The sequence below is a fragment of the Antechinus flavipes genome, chromosome 1, assembly GCF_016432865.1.
Source record: "Antechinus flavipes isolate AdamAnt ecotype Samford, QLD, Australia chromosome 1, AdamAnt_v2, whole genome shotgun sequence".
In the NCBI taxonomy this organism is placed as follows: domain Eukaryota; kingdom Metazoa; phylum Chordata; class Mammalia; order Dasyuromorphia; family Dasyuridae; genus Antechinus; species Antechinus flavipes.
In genome coordinates, this window is record NC_067398.1 from 534,311,522 (window position 1) to 534,334,624 (window position 23,103).

Sequence of the window (23,103 nt, forward strand, 5' to 3'; positions counted from 1 at the left end):
TAGATTCTCTGTGGAAGATTTATAGGAAAATTGGGACAAAATATTTATGAGAATAAGAGAATACATATTTGTGACATCAAAAATCCTTTAAATTACTTCAGGTTTACAAATGAAATAAAACTGAATAGAAAAATAATTCACACATATTCAAGGACTTAATATATTGAAGTCAGCTGGCATTTATTAAGTGCCTTCTTTGTGCTAAGTGATAGAGACACAATTATATATAAAGATAGGCAAGACAGACAATAAGAGTCACCACTTACAGCCTAATTGGAGAGTCAACTACAACCAATGATGTATTCAAAAATTGTAAAATAAATTGGACACAGTCTCAGAAGGAAGGAACCAAGATTAAAGAAGACTGGGAAAATCTCCCAGCAAGAAGGTAAGACTAACTGAGGTTTGCTGAAGTGAGAGCATCCAAGAGGTGGTGATGAAGAGCAAGGGCTTTACAGGCATGGGAGACAGCTAGTGAAAAACAGGTGGAATCAGAGTTGGACTATTATGTGCAAACAATCCATTAGGATTCAGTCTACCATTTTTCATTTTAAAACCATTATTTCTAGTTATCAAGCACCTACATTTATTTCTCCTACCTCCCCTCCTCCACATCCTTATTTAGGAAAACCCTTATATCAAATAAATATAGTCAAATAAAATATATTCCCACATCTATGTCCAAAAATTTGTCTTATTCTGCACATTATTATTTTCCATCAGGTATTGGATAGCATTCTTCAACATTCATCTAGTCCAGAGGGTTTTTATTTATTTTTTTTACACTAAACCAACCTTAGATGTATATACAACAGTAACATTTTATCTCATTTTCTTCCAAAAGAACTTTTTTTAAAAAAGAGGTTAGGTTTCTTCTAGCACTTGCCTCTGGCAAAATTTTGTTGTAGAGGAATTTTGTATTTCCCCTACCTTGTTAATCTTCCCTCCATTGAATGAATAAAGAATGAAGCATTTATCAAGTGTCTAGAGTGTGCTGGATGCTATGCTAAGTGCTTTATAAGATATGAATCAAATAAGCAAGGCAGCCCCTGCTTTCAAAGAGGTTACATTCAAATTGCGGAAGAAAACACATAAAAGGGAGCAAGGAATGTAGAGAGGTTTGTGGCAAGGTTTAGAAATGCCAGGTCCTGATTCTGGGCACGATAAGATGAAGGCTCCCTTTTATGTATTTTCTTCCGCAATTTGAATGGAACTTCTAAATCCCAGGGCCATACAGTGACCTCTTTTATGATTTTATTTAATCATTCCAATTATAATGCAGCTAAACACCCAGCCTGCCCTTCTGTAGGATAGCTTCTGCTCTGTACCAGCTCCTTTTTTTCCACTTGTTTCTGCCAATCTGAATTACTAATCCAAGGTCCCTTCACTTCAGGTACTTGAAGTTTAGGTACCAGGAAAATAAATAAATGAATGGAGAAGATTTGGGGGAAGAATGGGGAGTGAATAGAAGACATTAAGCATCCCTTTAATTATACTATATAATATGAGTTTATGTGTGAAGTTTATTTTGCCAAGCTCCCAGTACCCAGGCAACTGTACTATTTTGACATCAAGAAAGATCAGGCTTAAGATATCCATAAGAATGACACTGAAGAAGCAGCTGTGCAAAAATATCAAACCTTAAATGAACCATACCTCTTTTTAATTCTCCCTCTGAACTTATGAAACTAAGGCAAACACAAAAGAAAATAAAGCAATTTTCCCATCATTTCTTCTAATCTCTTTTTTCCTTTTTTTCCTTAGCTCTCTTCATGTTCTCTTTCTCCTCCAACCCTACCTTTTACCTTGTCTTTATTATATTCCTAATAATCTACTGTCAAAACATTAGAGCTTTAAAAGGATTTGAGGGATCATCTAATCCAGAGATTCTTAAGATCAAAATGAACTTTTGTATTTCAATATAATTGATTTCCTTTATTAATCCTACAGATTTTCTTTTTATGCCTTTAAAATTTTTATTCTGAGAAAGGGTTCATAGTCTTCACTAGACTGGCACTGGAATCTGTTTTAAAAAAAAAAAACAAAAAAAAACAAAAAAAGCCTAATCCTATCCTTTTCTTTTGCAATTGAGAAAAGTCTGGGTTCCATGTTAAGGGAATTAACCAGTTACAAGTGGCAGACTCAGTATTGGTATCTCTTTCTTTTAACTGAAAGTCCAGGTTCTTTCTGCTGTTATACATCTATCAAAGGTGTTTTCAATTCTGTAATACAATTATAATCCCAAACTGAGCCAGTTTTGGTTCTGTTCCCTTCCCTTGAGCCCAATTGGCCTCTCAATAGTCTCTTTAGCTTTATGGTTCTACTCTTTATCATAAAAAAACTTTTTATTTCATTAGTTGAAACTTTTATTTATAATGGTTTCTATTTTCCTTTGCTTATTTGAGGCGACTCTAAAAATAAATCTTATTTATGGAGGTGTGCATATGTATTATTTCAAGCAGATTCATTTCCTGAGGAGATTCGTAGGCATTTTCTAGAAAAGCATTCAGGGACTTTTTTCACCTGGTAGGGTTAAAGGCAGTAGTTTTAATTGTAATAAAATTAGTGTTTAAATGTAGCAGGTACCATGGGGCTTAAATGTGATGTGTGCTCTATATTTTAAGAGAACATATTTAGGTTTATTTGTCCTTCAATGTAGTATCTTTGAACAGCTTTGTAGCACTAGGAGTCAATTATTGTCTCATCAGTGAGATCCAAATAGGAACAGGTTAACCTCTTCAGTCTTATTCACTTATCCTTTAAACAGAATTTTTACTCTGAAGATTTTTTTTCTTCAAGTTTCAAAATATTTTCCTTTTAGGCATAAAACAGAATTCAAGCATAGAATATTCCAGGGTAAATTTGAAAATTCTGATCTTCATGAATTTTATAAAACTTTTGTATGGTATAAGGAAAAAAAGACATCAGTGGTCAACTGGCTCTAAATAACTTTTCTGCCAAGTCTAAATAGATCTGTTATCTCTATTAGGGATTCTCATTAATCAATATAACAAACTTCAAATGTATCTGGTATCTTAATTCAATGTGCTTACCTATGAGGTTTTTTTTCCCAATACAGTTAATTTGACTAACTTTGACTTAGTGATCATTCACCAACCCATTTGACTATAAGATTTACAAATAAAAGCCTAGCTTTTTGAATTCTTAAAATGCATTTTTTAAAAAATCCTTAAAAGTAAAACTGAAAGTGAAGATACTTTTTTTTTTTTTAAGTTTGAGCTCAGCAGAAAAAGGGTATTCTTTTTTAAAAGATTTTGTGGCATAAAATTGTCCACTATGAATCAAAGAAGATAGCACTTATCCGCTTTCCTATTAATTAACAATCATTATTAAAGAATCTACTATATGTTAAGTTCTATGCTAGATCCCAAGGATACAAAGACAAAACTGATGTTCTGAATTGAAGGAAAATGATATTTTTCTTATGTTTATCTTTTCAATATGTCATCAAGTAAATTTAAAAGCTGTAACTTCACTAAAAATCAAATGCTAAATGATTAGACTAATTTTTATCAGCAAAGACATTTGGTCTCAGTTGCAGTATCTTTATAACAGAGTCTAATGCTTTAAACAGTGTACCAGGTATGTCTCAGCAATCTTCTGTATAATGAAAGACATTATTTGTTTTTAATATACTGTGAAATAAGAAAGTCTTGTGGCTTCTCGTGCCACTGCCATTAAATAGTCTTTCTTTGTATACCTACTGTGATGTTTAGTCTTTTAAATATAGCTTTAATTATCTTCCTTCGGTATGTACTTTGGTTGTACTATTCATTTGTTTCACCATTATGTTTGAGTTCTAAATAGCTAAGATATATTGAAGTAATGCTTTCAAATTTCTGCTTAACTGATACTCTATGATCTTCCCAACTAGTTGCATTTATTGTGTGATCAATTAAAGTACAATCTCCTGAGACAAATAAATCCAATTCTCATTATTTTACCTTTTCTTTTATACTAAATTATCCTAACTTTTCTGTGGTTCTTTTACTGACCCAGACACTTTCCCAATTTAATATCATGTTCAAAAGTGCATTTTCCATATTATTGTCTTTTCTTTTATTGATAGAATAAATGATTGCATTCAATTTAAACATATTTGAAGTGTATGCTTAACACTTCTATCTGCCAAATCTGTGCCTTTTCACTGACTGTCCCTCATCTCCACACACTCTCACTACCACTATCCCTCCATACCTGAGATGTTCTCCTCCCTACCTACATTTTTAGACTTCCCAGATTTCCTTCCATCTTCAGCTCAAATCCCACTTTCTATGATTAGGTTTTCCCTACCTCTGTGCTGCCTTAACTGCTACTACTAGTTTCATTCCTTAGAAATTGCTACTATTGACTCTGAATATAACTTGTATTTACATAGCCATTTGTATGTTTACAAAATTTGGGTTTCTTGTGGGCAGGAACCATGATTTTGGTTGTGTCTCTAATGTTCAGACCCAATCTTTTCAGTTTTTAGTAAGTACAAGGACACACAGTTAATAAGTTAATATTAATGCTAAGACCTCCTTTAAAAATGCTGTAGCTGTAATACATGCTGTGCATTTATACTTATCAGAAAATTGTAGAGCTGAAAGTTTCCACACAAGTCACCTAACTAATTTCTCTAAATGAAGACAATAATATTATGCTTAAGCATTTCAAGAAGAAAGATGCCTGTCTGTTGGAATCCTTACAAACTGCTAACTAATTAGAGTTGATCTAATCTTACAAGAAGATGCTTTGGGCAGAACCTGAAACAAGGTACTAAGTAGGACTAATTAATACAAGGCTTGTGTTCACACCTTTACTCATTGGAGTTCACAAGTATGCCAGCTTCATAAAGTAAACTTTGTACCTTCGTGAATTCACACCTCCCTCGAAGCTTTTTGGGCCAGAGAGCACTATGGGAGAAAACCCACAATCCCTCTCTTGAAGGAGCATAAATAGAGCTTCAATGGGCCAGTCAAAGAAGTTCTTCAGAGTAAAAAAGCTACAAGTCGAGATTTCAGCGGAGTTACGCCAGAAGCCCTCTCTCCGAGGCAAGAGAGATCTATTCCTGCACTTCCCCCACTGAGACCAAGCTGGTCTGAAAGACTCAGCAGAAAGCTAGCCGAGCCCCAAGTGAAGGAGACAAGAGATTCATTCCATCTCTGTGCTGGTTGGAGGCAGAAGAAAGCAGAGGCAGAGGCTGAAGGACCAGACCTTTGGATTTGGCGACATTCGGAGGGAGCTCTTGGAACCAAGCAGAGAGATAGGCCTCTAAGCTAACCGGGCTATATTGGAGATCATAAAAGATCTGAACTTTTATCACCTGGCTGTGTTTTGAGAAGAAAAAGCTCACCGCACCTGTCTGTCTTTGTCTCTCTTTGAAAAGAATTATGTATATATTCCATTTTTGAATTTCCAGATGAAGATTCTGCAATCTTTAATAATAATTTCTCATTTTTAACCTTTTTATTGCCACTATTCTTTTTTTAAAAAACGCAAATCCAACCCACTGAAACCTGTCCATACTATTTTTTTCCTTATAAGAAACTTATTATGTTGCCTATATTTCTAAACTCAGTAAGTTACCATCCCAAGAGCTCTACTTCTTCCCTTGTTAGATGTTCACTCTTAGATCAATTGGTTTGAAGACTGTCTGCTCTTTTCTTTCAAGGATACCTGTCTTTCTTTTAGGTTATGAAAAGCCAAATTAGCTTTAGCATTCTAGTGTTTCAATCTTTCTTGGCAAAGATACTGGAGTGAGATACCATTTCCTTCTCCAGCTCATTTTACAGATGAGAAAACTAAGACAAATAGAGTTAAGTGACTTGCCCAGGATCACACAGCTAGTAAGCGTCTGAAACCAGATTTGAAATTATAAAGATGATTCTTCCTGACTTTGAGACCTAGCATTCTATTCACTGTACTCCTAGCACAAGTAGTCAGTCAATCCCAATTGAGACCATAATGTTAGAATATAAAGTCATAGCAGTCACATTTTTATACCTTTACCACAAATAATCACCACTTTTTAAAAACTTCTATTTGGTAAGGTACACAAATTCTAATATCTCTCCTCAGGCTACCCAATAAATTCAATTTAGATTCCATAAAACTGATTTTTATTTATTGCCCCAGTGAATATTTAAAGTAGAATTTGTGGCATCTTTAACTTTTCTATGCCATCAGTATGAATAGTAAACTTAAAATAAGTATGGATTTTAGTTTATACTTAAACTTTGTAATCAGTTTTTAACCACAAGACTTTCTTAATGTTTAATTATGATAAAGTGAAAAGTAACTAAAAGTGATTTACTATCATTTAGTTTAGTTAGAATCTTCTCTGGTTATTATTTATTGTATTGTTCTATTATTGTAAAATAATATTGATGGAAAATATGTAATCATTGAGATATAATCAATAAAAGGTAATCATCTAGTGAAATATGAGCTCCTTGAGAACAGGAATTGTTTTGTTTTTGTATCTCTTATCCCTAATACAAACAAATGCTTGGCATGTAGTAGGCATTTAAAATATTTACTAAATGAATAAGATAATTAGAAATTTATTGTTCTAATTCTAAAACTACTTCAATTTAGTTGATGGACAGAAGAGGAAATATTTTTAATAATATATAAGTACCCAAGGAATTGTTCAATTTAAGAACTGAAGGAATCTTGGAGAACTCTGTTCCAATCTTCACATTTGTAAATGAAAAAACCAAGACCATAAGTGGAGATGAAGTACTTACCCAAAGTAGAATACATAGATAGAGTCTGTAATTAGAACCCAAGCTCTCTGTTTCCCAAAGCAGGGCTTTTTGTAGTAAGCTATACTATCATTGACTTGATTTTTGAGCTAAAGGTAGTGAAATGTGTTAATTGAGTTATAAAGAGATTCTAATGAAGTTAAAAAGATGAACTTTGGTATCTCTTTTCTTACCCTTAATCCTTTTATTTCTGCCTATTTTATCTTAACTCTTTTTGAATACAGCCTGAGTTTTTCAGTGCCATTTATTAGTAGCCATTAAAGCTTAACATCTGGAAATTCCAACTTTGAGGGAGTACTTAACCCTCCCGTACTCTCCATAAAGTTGAAAATGTGATTGCTTAGAGTCCATTGGATTTAACATAATTTCCTTAATGAGCTACAAGATATCTTTACCAATCTCAAAGTAAATGAAATAAAATCAGATACTATATGATGCTTTTATGTTTCCTATAAGAATAGCATGCTTGAGAGTAAGTATCTTTGTTGTTTTTGTTATTGCTTTTTAAAAATATTGTTATTCAAGATTTAGTCATAAAATTAGGACTACTTTAAAGTGAATTGCCATCACAAAAACATAAAAAATATTAAAAGTTTACTTTTATTTTCTTAAATTTTCTTTGAAAGCAACCAGAAGTGTTTTTAATTTCCCGAGAATGGTTACAGAACTGTGAACCCTTTCATGTAGTTTCAGTGCCTGCCGGTTACAAAATATATAGCTATGTAAATATTTTTTCTTTGTGATTTCTGAATAAAAGATTCCAGTTTGGGCAGTGTTTCTAAGAGGTAACTGTTGACTATCTTATTATTACAGCTAATAGGAATTTTTTTTCACCACATTTTTTTTTAACAATTGGAATATATTTTAACCTTACTTTAGACCTTACATTCTCATGTTCTGCCTCATTTTAGTAACACCCATTTTAATAGTAGTTCCTATTTCATAAAAGTTTTTCTTAATATTCCACAGTTAGAGTTGTAATTTATGATCAAAAAAGATTTCCTTTAAATCCTCTAAGTGCTTTAGTTCTAGTTGATCCATTTGAGAGAAACCTAAAGACTGTCGGTCTTTCTCACTGGTGTATTAGAGGACTGAAGTGAATAAACTCTGAAGAAATTCTTTGCTGCTCTTATCAATCTTCAACTTATTTTAATGTCCAAAAATGGCATTATATATCCTTTTCAATATAAAGCCAAAGACAAGTGTTATTTAAACAAATTTCTACATTAAAATTTAGAATGAAAAGAATCCTATCTGTATATGCTCAATGATAAGTTGTATTATGATTTTATTTCATAGTTTGCGTGTGAACTTGGATATGGGCAAAGCAGCCTATGGATGGATGATTATGAAGGATGAACATATTCCTGGAACAGTTGTCCGAACCAGTACAATACCAGAAGAACTTGGACGTTTAGTTTATTTGCTAACAGACAAAACAGGTACTATGTTTAATTATCTCATAGTGATTTGAAGAAACATTCAGCCATGATAATATTGTAATTATATGTAATTAGTACCCTTGATATGGCATTGCATTTATCATTTTCCAACTTTATTCAAGTATCATTTGAGTTTTATTTTTGTTTTGTTTTAGCATTTTATGTCCACTTCATCTGGGTAACTCTCTACAATTCATTTCTACAAAGAACTTCACAAAGTTGTTCAAATCAAGTCTGCATTTTTTGGTTCCTAATATAAAAAGTGTATACAAGGGAGAATAGCAAAAGGTAAGGACAGCAGCTAGATGACTCAGTGGATAGAGCACTATCCTGGAGTCAGGAGGACTTGAGTTCATATCTAGCCTCAGACAGACACTTAACATTTATGTGTTAATAGATGTGTGATCCTGGGCAAGTCACTTAACTAGCGCTTCCCCTTCTTCCTCCTGACAGTATAGTTAGACTATCAACTATTTAGAATATGTCATAATAGAAAAAAAGAAGAAAAAAACAGCGGCAAGTTTCTATGACCTGTTCAAAAGATCAATCAATAACAAAAAATGAGAAATTGAAAAATGTTAAGGATAACAATTTTATTATCAAAATATACAGAAGCTCAACCACTATAAACCAGTCATCATAACAAAGAAGACAAAAAAATCCCAGAAAATACCTTATCCCCTAAAGAGATGTCTAAGAAAATATCAATAATGGACCAAATTCTCATTTTCTCATCTTTTTTGCACATATACAGGATGTCAATTATCAAGAAAATTAAGTAATAACATGCAAGGTTTCCTTAAACAGCTTTCTACAATCTAACAAATCATTATAGTTGTACAAATGGCTTAATGGTACCGAAAAAAAAAAAAAAAAAATCCAGAATTCTGCTGTGGTTTTTTTGTGAACTTTTAAATAAAATTTGGTAAAACAAAATGCCATTTCTTTTTCCAAAAGAACTTTTTCAGGCATATGTTAAAATCAAATGAAAATTTTTTTTAATGCCACCAAAGAAAAAAACTTTGTTCAAAGAACCTATTGTTTATTAATGTCAAAGGAGGTGTGTTTGTCACAACATTCTGCCTTGGTCATGGAAGGATGTCTTTTGCAAGGTCTAAATGGAAAGTGAGATTTTCTATCAATGGTAGTCATTCAGATATAACTTTTTTTTTTTATTTGTCCTTGTTTTGACTGAATCAAACCTTAGAGGATAATAGGGCTGCCTCATTGAGATCCATAATTTCTCAAATGTGATATACTCAATAATCCATGAAGGAAAAATTAAATGCACAAAAATATGTTTCTTCTTTAGACTATGACATGCTATTAAATGAATAATTCATTGAATTAGAATAATCAACATGTATATGATAATAATATAAAAATACAATAAAAATATAAAACTTTAATGTTTGCAAAACACTTTACATAAATCATCTCATTTGATTCACACAACATCCCTGTGAGGGAGGTGATATTAATATCTCCATTTTGCAGAGAGGAGAAATAAGGCAAAAGAAGTTAAAAGTTTTGTTAGTGTTCACACAACTAACATTCATCCAAGGCCACCTCGCTGCTAATATGCATCTGGAGAAAATGAAGTTAATGAACAAAGGATTGGACCCTACATTTAATAAAAGGAACCAAATTGGCTGGATTGCATTAAGCAAATTGTCCAATATTTCATTAATCTTAAACTGTTCCTTAGTGAAAGTCTCATTGTGTCCTTGCTTTTCCCATATCATGTTCCATTCCTTTTTCTAGTGCTTAAAAAATTCAAGGAATAGTGACAAGCACTGTTTTTTTTTTTTTTTTTTTTTTTTCCTTATATGTTAAATTATCTATTGAGTTCAGGTGTGGCTAAAAGTCCTGAAAATCTGCAAGTTTGTTGAATGTCCGTTTTTTTTCTCATTCAATATTATAGATGATTTTGTTGGATATCATATTTTTGGCTGCAGGTCTAGTTCTTTTGATTACTGGTACATATGATTCCAGAACTTGTGGTCTTTTCTTGGGACTGCTGATTGTAGCTCCAGTATTTTTCAATTTTTTTGTTTATTTCTTGCCAAATTTTTCTTTTGACCTAGGGTTTTTGAAATTTGGCAGTAATATTCCTATGTTATTTCTACAAAGAATCTCTTTGAGGTGATGATCAGTGGATTTTTTTTTTTTTTCTATTTCTACTTTTCCCTACTGTTGTATTACTCCGGGACAATTTTCTTAAATTATTTCTTGCATTATTATTGTGTCAAGGTTCTTTTGATAGTCACAGCCTTCAAGTAGTACAATTATTCTTAAATTTTCTCTTCTTGATCTTTTCTCCAGATAGGTTGTTTTTCTGATAAGATGTTTCACATTCTATTCAATTTTTTCCTTCTTTTTATTTTGTTTTGTTATTTCTTAGTCTCATAGCTTCACTGGCTTCCTCTTGCCCAATTTTAATTTTCAAAGAATTATTTTCTTTTTGAAGACTCTGGATCTCTCCTTTTCTACTTGTTGTTTAGTTTTTTTTTTCCCTCCATAATCTTGTTTTTCTTGGATTTTTTTTTTTCAAGTTTTCCCTCAATCTCTCTCATTTGAATTTTGAAATCTTTTTTGAGTTCTTTTATAAATTTCTTCTGGGCAGATAGTCATTTGATGTTACTCTTTGGGGTAGAAAGGCTTTTTTTTTTTTTTAACCTCAGGATCCCCCTTTGAAGATGAACTTTGATCTTCCTGTTCCCACAGTATTTCTGTGGTTGGGTTCTTTCTTTTCCTGTTCACTTTTTTTTGGTACACTTTTTACTGTAAGTACCTCTAATCCTAGGGTCAGGGAGGATGATGCCTCTGTCTTTACTTCAGTTCTCCCTTCTAACTTGGAACCCCAAATCAAAACCTCCCCCCTCCTACAAGTGCCAGCAGTGTCCATGACCCACTGCTGCTGTACTCAGTAGGATTCCTTTCCTCCTAGCGCAGCATCTCTGCAGCACAGCTGAGTCTGGTGTTCCCAGTCAGCTGAGGTTCCTCTCAGTCCTCCAGACTCACACCCCCGATTCCACCCACAATCTAAGGGGTGAAAGATCCCGTGGTTCCTGCTGAGGAATTCTAGTTGAATCTATTCTAGCTAGCACCAGGAGTCCTCACTTGGTGTTTCTGGGGAGCTAGCCAGAGGTATTTGCTTCACATGGGTTACTCTCCAGTTTGGAGTCTGTCTTCGGGTTTTCTTGGGTTGTGCTTAGAGGACCACTGTTCTGCCCCAAATCTCTTGATTTTACACCAGTCTATTTTTGTGTGTATGATTAGAAAGTAAAAGTTGTACATCAACTTTTGCTAGAAATTGAACTTTGAAAAAAGGGAAGGAAAAGATTATAGTGTTAGGTGATAGAGGATCAAGGAAAAGTGTTTTTGTTTTAAGATAAGGAAGATTGTGAATATCTTTCTTTATAAAACTAGATATTTTTCTTACATCTTAAAAAATCTTACATATTTTGAATAAGGAGTTCTTTTTTTCTAGATCTATATTTGATTTGTGTAGGGAACTCGTGTAGAAATTTGTGTAGAAACTCATACCTTAGTGCAGATCAGTAACTCCTTTATGATCTCCAACTTAATTAATTTTCGATAGAGGAACATTGAGGGATCAAGTGATTTGCCCCCAGTAATAAGGATAGTATTTGTCAAAGGCATAACCTATGCTTCAGCTCTTTATGCACTATACCATGTTACCTTTTCTATCAGTAAAAATGGCTAAGTCAAAAAATTGTAGCTAGTGGCATTCATTCTTAATTTCATACTCATTTTATTATTCCCATGGCATTTGCCCTTAAAGTTGCCATGTGAATTGTACGCAAGAACAAAGTAGAAGAACATAAAGTATTTGGCCATCTTTGGAGATTTTAGCCAATTCTGGTTTTTATACATTATCATTTAGTTTGTGAGACCGTACTTTTATTATATTCTTTCTTTGAGAAAACTATCTATACTCAGTGTTGCTATTTAAACTCCTCAAAACTTTTTACAAACTTGCTTCTTACCTCATTATCCAACTAAAACTGCTCTCTCCAAAATCACCAGTGATCCTTTAACTAAGACATTTCAACACTTTTTTTCAGTTCTCATCCTTCTTGATTTCTCTCTGTACTCTTTGATACTATTCATCAATCTCTTCTCTGGATGTTCTCTCTCTAGGTTTTTGTGACAGTGATCTCTCCTTGTTTTCCCCTTAATTTGTTTGTCTACTCCTAAATACCACCTTTGCTGGTTTCTCCTCTGGACTCATCCATTAATTACCATAAAGATTCTGTTCTGTGTCCCCTTTCTTCTTCCACTGTACTATCTCACTTAGTGATCTTATCAGCTTCCCTGGATTAATTATCTTATCTTTATAAATGATTCCCAGATGTTTGTATCTAGTCCTAACCTTCAGGCTCACATTAATAGCTGCCTTTGGGAAATCTCAAATTGGATACTTTATAAGCACTTCATACTCAACATGTCCAAAAAAATAACATTTTCCTTCAAATGGCACGTCTTCCAAACTTTCCTATTATTAGCACAACATCAGTGTCTCCTTCACCCAGGTTTACAACTTTAGTATTATGTTGAACTCCTCACTCTTATCCTAATATCCACTGTTGCCAAATCTTAAAATTTCCACCTTTGAGGATTCTGGAATAGGGTAGGTCAGAAAATGTCAAGCTCTCCAGATTTCCCCCACAAATAGAACAGATGTGCACCTCAGAGCAAACATTGACTGGTGAACAACAAAGAAGATTTGGGGCAGAGTGGGGTCCTCTAGGGACTACCTGAGAGGACTGAAGAAAGACCCTAGGAGGCGATTTAACTGTGAAGTGTAAATACTTTCAGACTAGCCCCTCAGAAACAGCAAGTGGAGAATCCTGGGACTAGCTGGGCTGGGTTTGATCAGAGCCTCAGCCCTAGCCACAGGACCTTTCACCTCCAAAACAGCCTGGGGAGTTGGAGGGTCGAAGTCAAGGAAGACTGAGGGAACCTCAGCTGATTCGAAATGCCAGTGCTGCAGGTAGGCTGCTCCAGCAGAGAGGGAACCTGATGAGTACAGAGGTGGTGGGGCAGAGAACTTCCTGGCTCCTCACTTGCAGGAGAGGAGAATTTTTAGTTTGGGTTCCAAGTTATAGGGGAGAGCTGAAGTGAAAATAGAGGTACCATCCTACCTTACCTCTGAAATTAGAAGTTCCTGTATTAATAGTGCCTCTTCTACTCCAAAGAGTAACATTAATGGTTTGCTGCTGAAAAAGAATTTATAGAAGAACTCAAAAAATATTTCAAAATTCAAATGAGAGAGATTGAGGGAAAAGTTAAAAAACAAAAACAAAAACCATCCAAGAAAAACAAGAAGATTATTGGGGGTAAGGGAAGGAGAAGAGCTAACCAATAGCTAAAAAGGGAGATCCAGAGTCTTCAAGAATAAAATAACTGAAAATTAGGATGCGCAAGAAGCCAATGAAGCTACAAGAGACTAAAAAATAACAAAATATAAAGAATGAAAAAATGGAACAGAATGTGAAACATCTTATCAGAAAAACAACAGATCTGGAGATTGGATCAAGAAAAGAAAATTGTACTACCTGAAACCTGTGGCTAATAAAAAAAACCTTTACACAATAATGCAAGAAATAATCCAAGAAAATTGTCCTGAAGTGATAGAACAGTAGAGGAAAATAGAAATATGAAAAAAAAAATCTGCTGGGGCCTCTAGGTGGCACAGTAGACAGAGTACCAGTCTTGAAGTCAGGAGGATCCGAGTTCAAATCTGGCCTTAGACACTTAACAATTCCTAGCTGTGTGACCCTGGGCAAGTCACTTAATTCCAATTGCCTCAAGGGGAATCTCAAAGAGATCATTTGTGGAAAACATAGAAATATCACCAAATTTCAAAAATTCCAGATCAAAGAGAAAATTTGCAAGAAACAAAAAAATTCAAATATACTGCATCTACAAGTAGAATTGTACAGGACTTATCAGCAACCACAATAAAAAACCACAGGTCCTGGAATCATATATACTGGTAATCAAAAAAACTAGGCTTGTGGCCAAAAATATGACATTCAGCAAAATTATCCATAATATTGAATGAGAATAAGTGGATATTCAACAAATTTGCAGATTTTCAGGACAGAAAATTTATGTTTTTACAAAGATTGGGGCAGATTGAGTAGGATCTAACTCTAAAAAAAAAAAAGTACAGGAAAAGATAAAAATAGTAATAGTAAACCAAGGGATTAGAAGTGGGAAAGGCTGGTAATTTAGAAAAACACATGGGGAAATGAGTTAAATAGGGAACACTACCTATATGTCATGAAAGTTATACCATCTATCTATTTAAAAAAATAAGACAGGACGGAATAGAAAAATATGGCGTATGGAAGGGTATATAGATTTATGGGCCGTGGGACAAGGTGTGTAGAAAGGGATAAAAAGGGAAGGAAAGTATGGCAGAAAATAAGGTGGGGATACATGGGCTGGAGGGGGTTAAGTAACAGAAAGGCAAATTAAAGAATAGAGTTAAAATAGAAGAGTTACTTGGCTTGGGAAATAAGAGCAAGGCAAGTTAAGAAGATGAATATAAGTAGAAGAGTTATCAAGAATAGGAAATAGGAAATATACGCAAATGCTAAAACAAGGATCAGGAGTAGAATTTAGAAGTAAAATCTAATAATCATTGACCTCAGACAAAGTCAGACTTTGAAGATCCAATCAAGAGAAAAATTTACATTATGTATCAGACATATTAATATTGTTTTAGATGCATGTTTACATATGTGTATGTGCATCTGTGTGTGGGGGGGTATATGCATATTGGTGTATGTGTGTGTGTGTATAGAGATGTGTGGGTGTATATATGTGTACATTTATATATGTATGTGTGTGAGTATATGTATGTAGGTGTGTGTGTGTGTGTGTGTGTGTGTGTGTATAAATATATTTGTGCTTAATGTAGCCTGCTTGGAAGACATGGGGAGAGGGAATGAAAGAGGACAAAAAGAAAAATAATAAAGTAAAAAGTACACAGTAGAAAACAAAAGAATACCCTACAAGGAAACAAAGAAAAGATGAACAGTTATGAATATAGTATCTTCCATTATTATATATGCTTTCTTGAAAGGAAAATTTACTGTTACATATTTTTAATCCTGCTCTGCCAGGCTCATGACAGTGTTGTGTTTGGGGATTTTTTTTTTCCTTTTCTGTCTTTTTCAATTTTGTTTTCTTATTTTGCATTTAGGTTAAAACAAATGAATATTTTTTTTAAACTTTCTATCCTCACAAGATCCCTCATCTATACCCCATTCTCTCTTTTCATGTCATATCATCTGCCACTCAGATATAGGATGGTATCCCCTTGTTCTAAAACTAGTGCAGTAGCCTTTGAATTGGTCTCCTATTACTGGCAAGACTTACATGAACTGATGCTAAGTGAAATGAGCAGAACCAGGAAATCATTACATACCTCAACAACGATACTGTATGAGGATGTATTCTGATGGAAGTGGATCTCTTTGATAAAGAGAGCTAATTCAGTTTCAATTGATCAAGGATGGACAGAAGCAGCTACACCCAAAGAAAGAACACTGGGAAATGAATATAAACTGCTTGCATTTCTGTTTTTCTTCCCAGGTTATTTATACCTTCTGAATCCAATTCTCCCTGTGCAACAAGAGAACTATTCGGTTCTAGGATATACTGTAACCTATTTAACATGTATAGGACTGCTTGCCATCTCGGGGAGGAGGTGGAGGGAGGAAAGGGAAAAATTGGAACAGAACTGAGTGCAAGAGATAATGTTGTAAAAAATTACCCTGGCATGGGTTCTGTCAATAAAAGGTTATTTAAAAAAAAAAAAAAAAAAAAAAAAAAAACTCAGCTAGCCCATTAGTAAGAATCTGAGGTTGGATTTGAACTCAGGTTCCAATATTAATCTTAATATGAAATGCATTAGTCTTCTTGCTTCCCTGAGAGACAGAAGGCAGCTTTTATCAGGTGAGCCAAATTATTAGCACTGCTTCAGCCATTATTCTGCTGAGCCTTAGATGAACAAAGCATAGGACCCAGAAAGCAAAGAGCCTTGGGGATGGTGATGTCAACCCACCAGTTCTGCTTTTATTCCTGCCCTCAGAGCCGTTATGCTGGGAAGCCACTTGTCTGGAGAAAAGACCAGGCAACTGTGGATCAACTTCTACAGCAAGGCAGTATAAGTGAAATAGTAGGTATAAGGGGGAAAATACCATCAGCCTGCCACTCACCTCAGTCACCTTCATTACTCTTAGAATGGAGATAGTCCAAAATTCTGACTAAAGAACCCTGCAAAGTCTCCTTGGGGAGATGTATAGTGGCAACTACTTCTCCGAAGGTTATTGACTTCTCTACTGAAGGCCCAAATAGAAAGTTCTTGCAAACAAAGTGTTTGGGCTTCTCAGCATCAGAAACGGATGATTTTGTTAGTAGAAACAGCATTAAAAAGAACACTTTACTATGTATTTTGCCACTGTATGCTAAAGATCTTGGGAACTTTCTATTTCACTTAACAGCTAAAACTTCTTATAGGTATTGTCTGACGGAATAGAATATGATCTTAGTGAAGATCTAACATCAGAAAGACCTGAGTTCAAATCCAACTTCAGACTCTTACTAATGGGCTAGCTGGGGCAAATCAATTATTTCTATATACCTCAGAATCTTCAACTGTAAAATGGGAATAAGAGTAGCACTTACCTCACAGGATTGTGATGAGGGTCAAATAAGATGACATTCGTAAAGCCCTTAGCACAGTTCGTGGCATACAGTAGCTGCTTAATACTTAATTCCTTCCTGTTGGTTTCCCCAGCGATGACCATAGTAGTTTACCTATAATAAGTGTTTTAACATGCACTTCCACTCATTCATCCCTCATTTAGGACTTTCATCTCTGGAGTCACTCACTGCCTTACTTTCCCTCCTCACTACTTACTGGTTTTTTGGAAATCCTATCTTCAGCAACCTTTCCCACTGTCTATCTACTCTATACATTATGTGTACATAGTTGTCTGTTCCTTGAAGGCAGAGGACAAGTTTTTGTTTTTTGTTGTGTCAGCCAAGCCAGGCCCTAGCATAGAATTTTGTACATTATAAGCATTTAACAAATGCTTGTTAACTGACTTAATGATTTCTGTATGAATAGCTGAAAATCCTATTAAAAATTACCTATATAAAATGTTTTGATTTTCATACTAGCAAAGTTATAGTCTATGGTTGAAAGATAATTATGTTTTAAAGCAAAATTTCTTAATACATGTATCAGAAAACAATAATCATTTTTGAAAGTAGCTGAAGGAAATCCTGTCACCCACAGATTAAGCCTTTTTGCTACCTCTCCTCAATAATTTATATTGATATTTTAGAAATGTAAAAATTGATCAAGTGAATCCTCCTCATTATTTCTGAATTGAGAAAGAGTAAAACAGATAGGGAAAATATATGGTTACCAGTTATTCTTAACTTTTAATTGGCACAGGAATTAAAAAATAATAAGAATATCATCAGGTTTTTCCCTCTCTATGCTTTACTTTTCCTATTTCCTCTAATATAGTATTTGCTAGATTTGCTAATGAAAATGAGAGTATATTAAATTTTCAGGAATGTTTGTAGATTTTATTCTCCTGAAGAAAAATTATGTGGGACAAAAATAACATTTTTTTAAAACTTTGTTGCATAAATAAATAATTTCTCTCCTGCCCCCTTGCGGAGCTGTTGTTAAGTAAGAAGTGTGTTAGATTTTAAAGATCACTGAAATGACCTAAATTTTTTTTTCTTGAAGGACATGGGGAGGAAGTGCAATTATCAGTAGGTGATTGTGTTTCAGCATAAATATGACATTCCACATTTCTCTGTTGGAAGCAGAGAGAAAAATCTCAAAAACAGTCTGAAAAAATCTTTTGCTGTGACTCAAGCATTCAGCTGAAATGATTAAGAATTAGTTGTTGAGTCTAAGGAGCATTACATTACTAACATAATTGCAAGGTAGTCCTTTATATGATTGTAAATTGGGTTTGTGCTTCATCAATAAGCTTTTTGACAAGAAGCGTCCATCACAGTGGCTCTCTCATTTGCCACAGCAGAATAGAAAATGAAGTATCCCAATAATTGCATTATAGTTTCCTTATTGTGGGACAAGAAAGCAATGTGGTATAATTAGGTTTGATTGGAGTGCATGTTTCCGGTAAGATCTGAAATTAATGATGTTGCTATAGTGACACATCTGCGGCCACCAGTGCGTGAAACATAAAGTAATTCATTCGACAAGAGAAGACATCTGTTAACTGCAAGGATGCAGAGCATATTGACACTGACCAGAAATACTAGACGTTATGTGATAAATGAACAAATGATGCTGAAACAGGAGGACAGATAATTTGTACTTAATCTGCTGGGAGAACTTTAATCTTCTCACTGGTTGCATTTGACAATGCCATTGTTTAAAGAACAATGCTGCAGAGAACTCATAAATTTTAAAACTTAACTCAGGGCACAGCCTATTAAAGCAATACATTAATTCCTTTGTTAGGGAGTTTTTATCTTCGTGTAGAACAAAGCCATTACTAAAAACACCCACTAAAACAACAGGTTTTTTGGGACTCACATTTTAATTATAGCATCCATTACCCAAAATGCCATGTTGTTTGGACTTGAATCACATATAAGTTTGACAGAAAGGCGTCATCTGTTATGGGGGAATATGCTGTTTTTAAAGCTTTTCTGGGGCAACAGTGTATATATTTTATATTCTTTAGTGTATGCAGAGCTTATAATCACAAAAAATAAGATTGGGAAATTTGTATTCAGTGTTCTTGAATTCAGGCTGTGACTCTGCAAGCTCTCTGCCTGTTCGTGACAATAACCAGGGTATTCAATTATAACATGAACAATCTTCCTAGCACAATTATTTACTAATGCGTATACTTGCATTTGAGTGCTGTAATTAACATTTTAGGGGTGTTTGGACCAATTGAAATACTTAACACATATAATGGTTGAACAGATGCATACAGTACTGGGTTTCATAATCTTTGAGGAAGCCTAGTACATACACTAAGATAGATATTTCTTTAAATTCGTTTCTCTTCCTATAATTATAAAATATTTTGAAAATATTAATGTATAATATGTTATTGTGTTGTGAGATTATAAATTAGTCTGGCCATTTGGGAAATGAAATGTTAGTTTTTTTCATTTCCAAATTTGTTATTTAAGGCATCATTTGTCAAACTGTATTATTTAAATCAATATCTTAATATTTTCTTAAGAAAAATTATCTTTCCAATAAAGTGGAAACCTTGTGGAAAAGGTATCTGCACATCCTTCTAATGTACTGGCAAAGTTATTAATGCTTATATATTGCAAGTACTTGCTTGCTGTTTTATTGTGGCCTGTTAAGAGTTTTGGTATTAGGCCAAATTACAATTTAGTAATATTTGATCAGAAAGCTCTGCATCTGCTTCTCAAAAAAATTATCCAGTGCTCTGTTGTGAATCACATCTGTTGCTACCCAGGGAATGATGCCTGCAGGACTTTTTCCTGAGAAATTAATTTCCTCTTTGCCTGCTTTGCTCTGTGTTTAATGATACAATTGTAGTCAGAAAACTCTTTTCTTCATTAAAGAGACTACTAAATTTTTCTTCAGAAATCCTATCCAAACTTTTTGACAAATGATATTTCTCTTCTGCAGTATAGTACATACCAAATAAAGTGGAAAATCTACTTTGGTAATCTGTCATCAGGTGGCTTCCTGGGTATCTTAAAGTTTAGTTCATTCCATTTATTTGCAGCTTAGTTCATCCCATTTGTTTGCAAGTTTTCAAAATTGGGAATTTATTGGACACTTTTACTTATTAAGAGAGCAAGAGAAATGTAATACACCAGAGAAAATTCTAAAAATCACCTAAAATTGAGTTTTAAAAAAAGAATCTTATGTAACTCATACAAATTTGTCAGATTTCAATGTTGTTCAACTACCACTTGAATTCTAAAAAGTTTGGTTATCAATATTTGTAGATTACACCTGATGAAATCTGAGTCATATGTGGTATTTATAATAAAAGTTCCAATATTAACCTTAATATGAAAAAATGATTTTGAAGAACAAAACATATTCATTTGTAGTTACCACCCATGTTTTTGAAAGAAATCACTAAAGTTGTATTCATCTAAATAGAAGAATCATAGTCATAGATTCATTCCATTGCTGCTTTGACAAAAGATATAATCATTTTTTTTGGAAAAAAAGTCTTTATAGCATAATTTATAAGTAAATTAAGAATTTAATGATATTAGAACTGTAGGGTTTTTTTGTTAATTTACATTTATTTTGAAACAAAAATTGAGGTTATAAAGAAATTATGAATTATGGTATATTATCATTTCAGTTTGCTTGTATAAATCATTTTTCAGAAATGAAGGTTTTTTTTACCGCCCTAATCATGGCTACTAAAAGGAACAGGGTTGTCTGCAATATGCCAAATTTTAAAATGGACTTATTGAGTCAGAATAATTTTCAACCAACTCTGTGATTATTTATCTCATGTTCCCTAGATTATACTACAGAATAAAAAGCTTAAGTATATAAACATATCTAATATCAATCTGTCAGAGATTTAATTTTACTTTCCAAATCCAACAAAAAGAAGGTTCTCCTTCCTTCTCTCCACCCTTTTCCTTCTCTAATCTTTAGCTCAGGCCCACACATTTTACCTTTGCAACATCTCTCAAATAATACACCTTCTTCTGACACTGTCCTGGCTGGTGCAGGCCCTCATCACCTTATGCTTCTACTATTGTCTGATGGTGTTTTCTGTCTGCCTCAGTTTTCTCTACGATCCAATTCATCTTCCATTCAGTCAGTAAAGAGATTTTTCCTAAAGTATAAGAATTCACTTACTCTTTGAACTCCATTGGCTCTTTCTCATTTTCAGGATCTACTATAAAATTCTGTATTTGGCATTCAAAGACCTTTATAATCTTTTTACCTTGATTATATTCTTATACCTTACTCCTCTCTCAGCTTCAGGCATTTTCACTTGATTATCTTTCACCCCTCGAATGTTAATAAGCATTCATAAAGTATCTACTATGTGCCAGGCATTATGCAAAGCACTGAAGAATACAGAAAGAAGCAAAAAACAGTCTATGTCTTCAAAAAGCCCATAACTGACAGAATTCCTATATCTCTAAAGAGCAACAATAAATTGTATAGGCTGAATGAATGTTAGCTATCTAAACAATTTCTAGTCTTTGAACACTACTTACTATATTATGAGATGGTTTTTTTACTTACTCTCTTCCAACGGTTTTCAGATTTCCAAAATTGAGTAATTCCTCCAACTACTAGATATGATATTGAAAATAAAGTTAGTGATGGAAAACAAAGGTTAACACAAGAAAGCCAGGAGATTAATGGATTTTTTTTAAATTTATATATTTTTATATCTTTGTCAAAAGGAATATTTTTAAGACCAAAAAATAATTTCATGTAGCAGTCATGACAAATGACAAATTTTAATAATTATCTGTTTTGGAACCATAAAAATTAAAATAATACATGCTCTCTTTATCACTTTACTAGTTCTGGATTCTAGTATTTTTAAGCCCTATATATCTTATAGATATTTTTTAATCACACTCTTCTATAGCCACAGCTTCTGCAAAGTTGTGGAGTTTTTGAAATCAAAAGTCTGACTTAACATTGATCCATATTAAAGTCCATCTTAAAAATTTTTAGAAATGACTGTCATAGAATATGAACAACTTTTCTCATTTAATAGATGTCTTTAATAAAAATTATAGAATTTTGCTAGAAATCAAAATCAAACTGCCTATAGTTTGAATATTCTCTTCCAGTTTTTGAAATTTGCACAAATTTTACCCTTTTGGACTCCTGAAGCATTTTTCTCATTCTGCATATTCTTTTGGGGATCACTAGGGAGCATGAAAAGAAACAATGTGTTATAAAGTTGGAAAGGTAGATTGGGGCCATTCAAGAAATCTTCCCCATTTGTAGACAAAACAGAAGCACAGTAAGACTTGATAAAAGCTCTGCCTTTTCCCTGTCTTCTAGTTCTCATGGCCTTCTCCTTATAGGCCTTTCATGGCCTGTCATAACTCTACCTTCTTGTTAGATCTCCAATTTTTTTCCCACAACAGACCTGAAAATAGCAACAAATTCCTCCCCACTCCCCCTTTCTTGACTTTGTCCTGCTTTAACTCATTCTGACCGTCAGCATTCCTGGCATTATTCTTTCAGTTCTTTGCTTTTAAAGTATTTTAATATAAAATATAAATAGAAGAAGAAAATGAGTTATGTAGCACTGAGGATTTTTAAATCAAGACTTGACAAATATTAAAAATCTTTTAGGTTAGATACCAATGTGTTAGGAAAATCTAATATGGTTTCTAATATATAAATTTATAAATAAAAAAAATATGTTTTAAAAGTTAAATGACTAATCATTGGGTACAGCACATCAATAAGAGAGTTGAGAATAGAATTGGGCATTTTGAATCATAGTTCTGACTTTTCATATTTCTTATGATTTAAAAATGAATAAAGGAAAAAGCATTTATTAAGGACTTAACTATAGGCAAGGTACTCTGTTAAGCAATAGGGATATAAATACAAAAGCAGTGCCTTCATGAACTTCACATTCTTTTGGAAAAGCCATCACAAAGCATACTGTGATAGCTATAACTATCAAGGCAAATGGAAGTCAAGTCAACTGCAAGTCAAATGGAAAGGTCCCATGTTAATAATCTGGCGCATCTTCTTTAATATCATTTCCAGTGTTAAAAAAAAAAAAAACAAAAAAACCTGTTTCTGACACTGAGCCAATGACCTTGATGAA

At 33.5% G+C, this 23,103-nt stretch overlaps 1 protein-coding gene across 2 annotated transcripts in view; it reads left to right on the forward strand.

The window, feature by feature from the left end:
* Positions 1-23,103, forward strand: part of ATP9B (ATPase phospholipid transporting 9B (putative)) — a 431,234-nt gene that overhangs the window by 305,394 nt on the left and 102,737 nt on the right. For both annotated transcript variants that reach the window (XM_051970555.1, XM_051970554.1), the window contains exon 13: positions 8,073-8,215. In XM_051970555.1, coding sequence (XP_051826515.1) covers positions 8,073-8,215 — 143 coding nt within the window. The remainder of the gene's footprint in view (positions 1-8,072; positions 8,216-23,103) is intronic.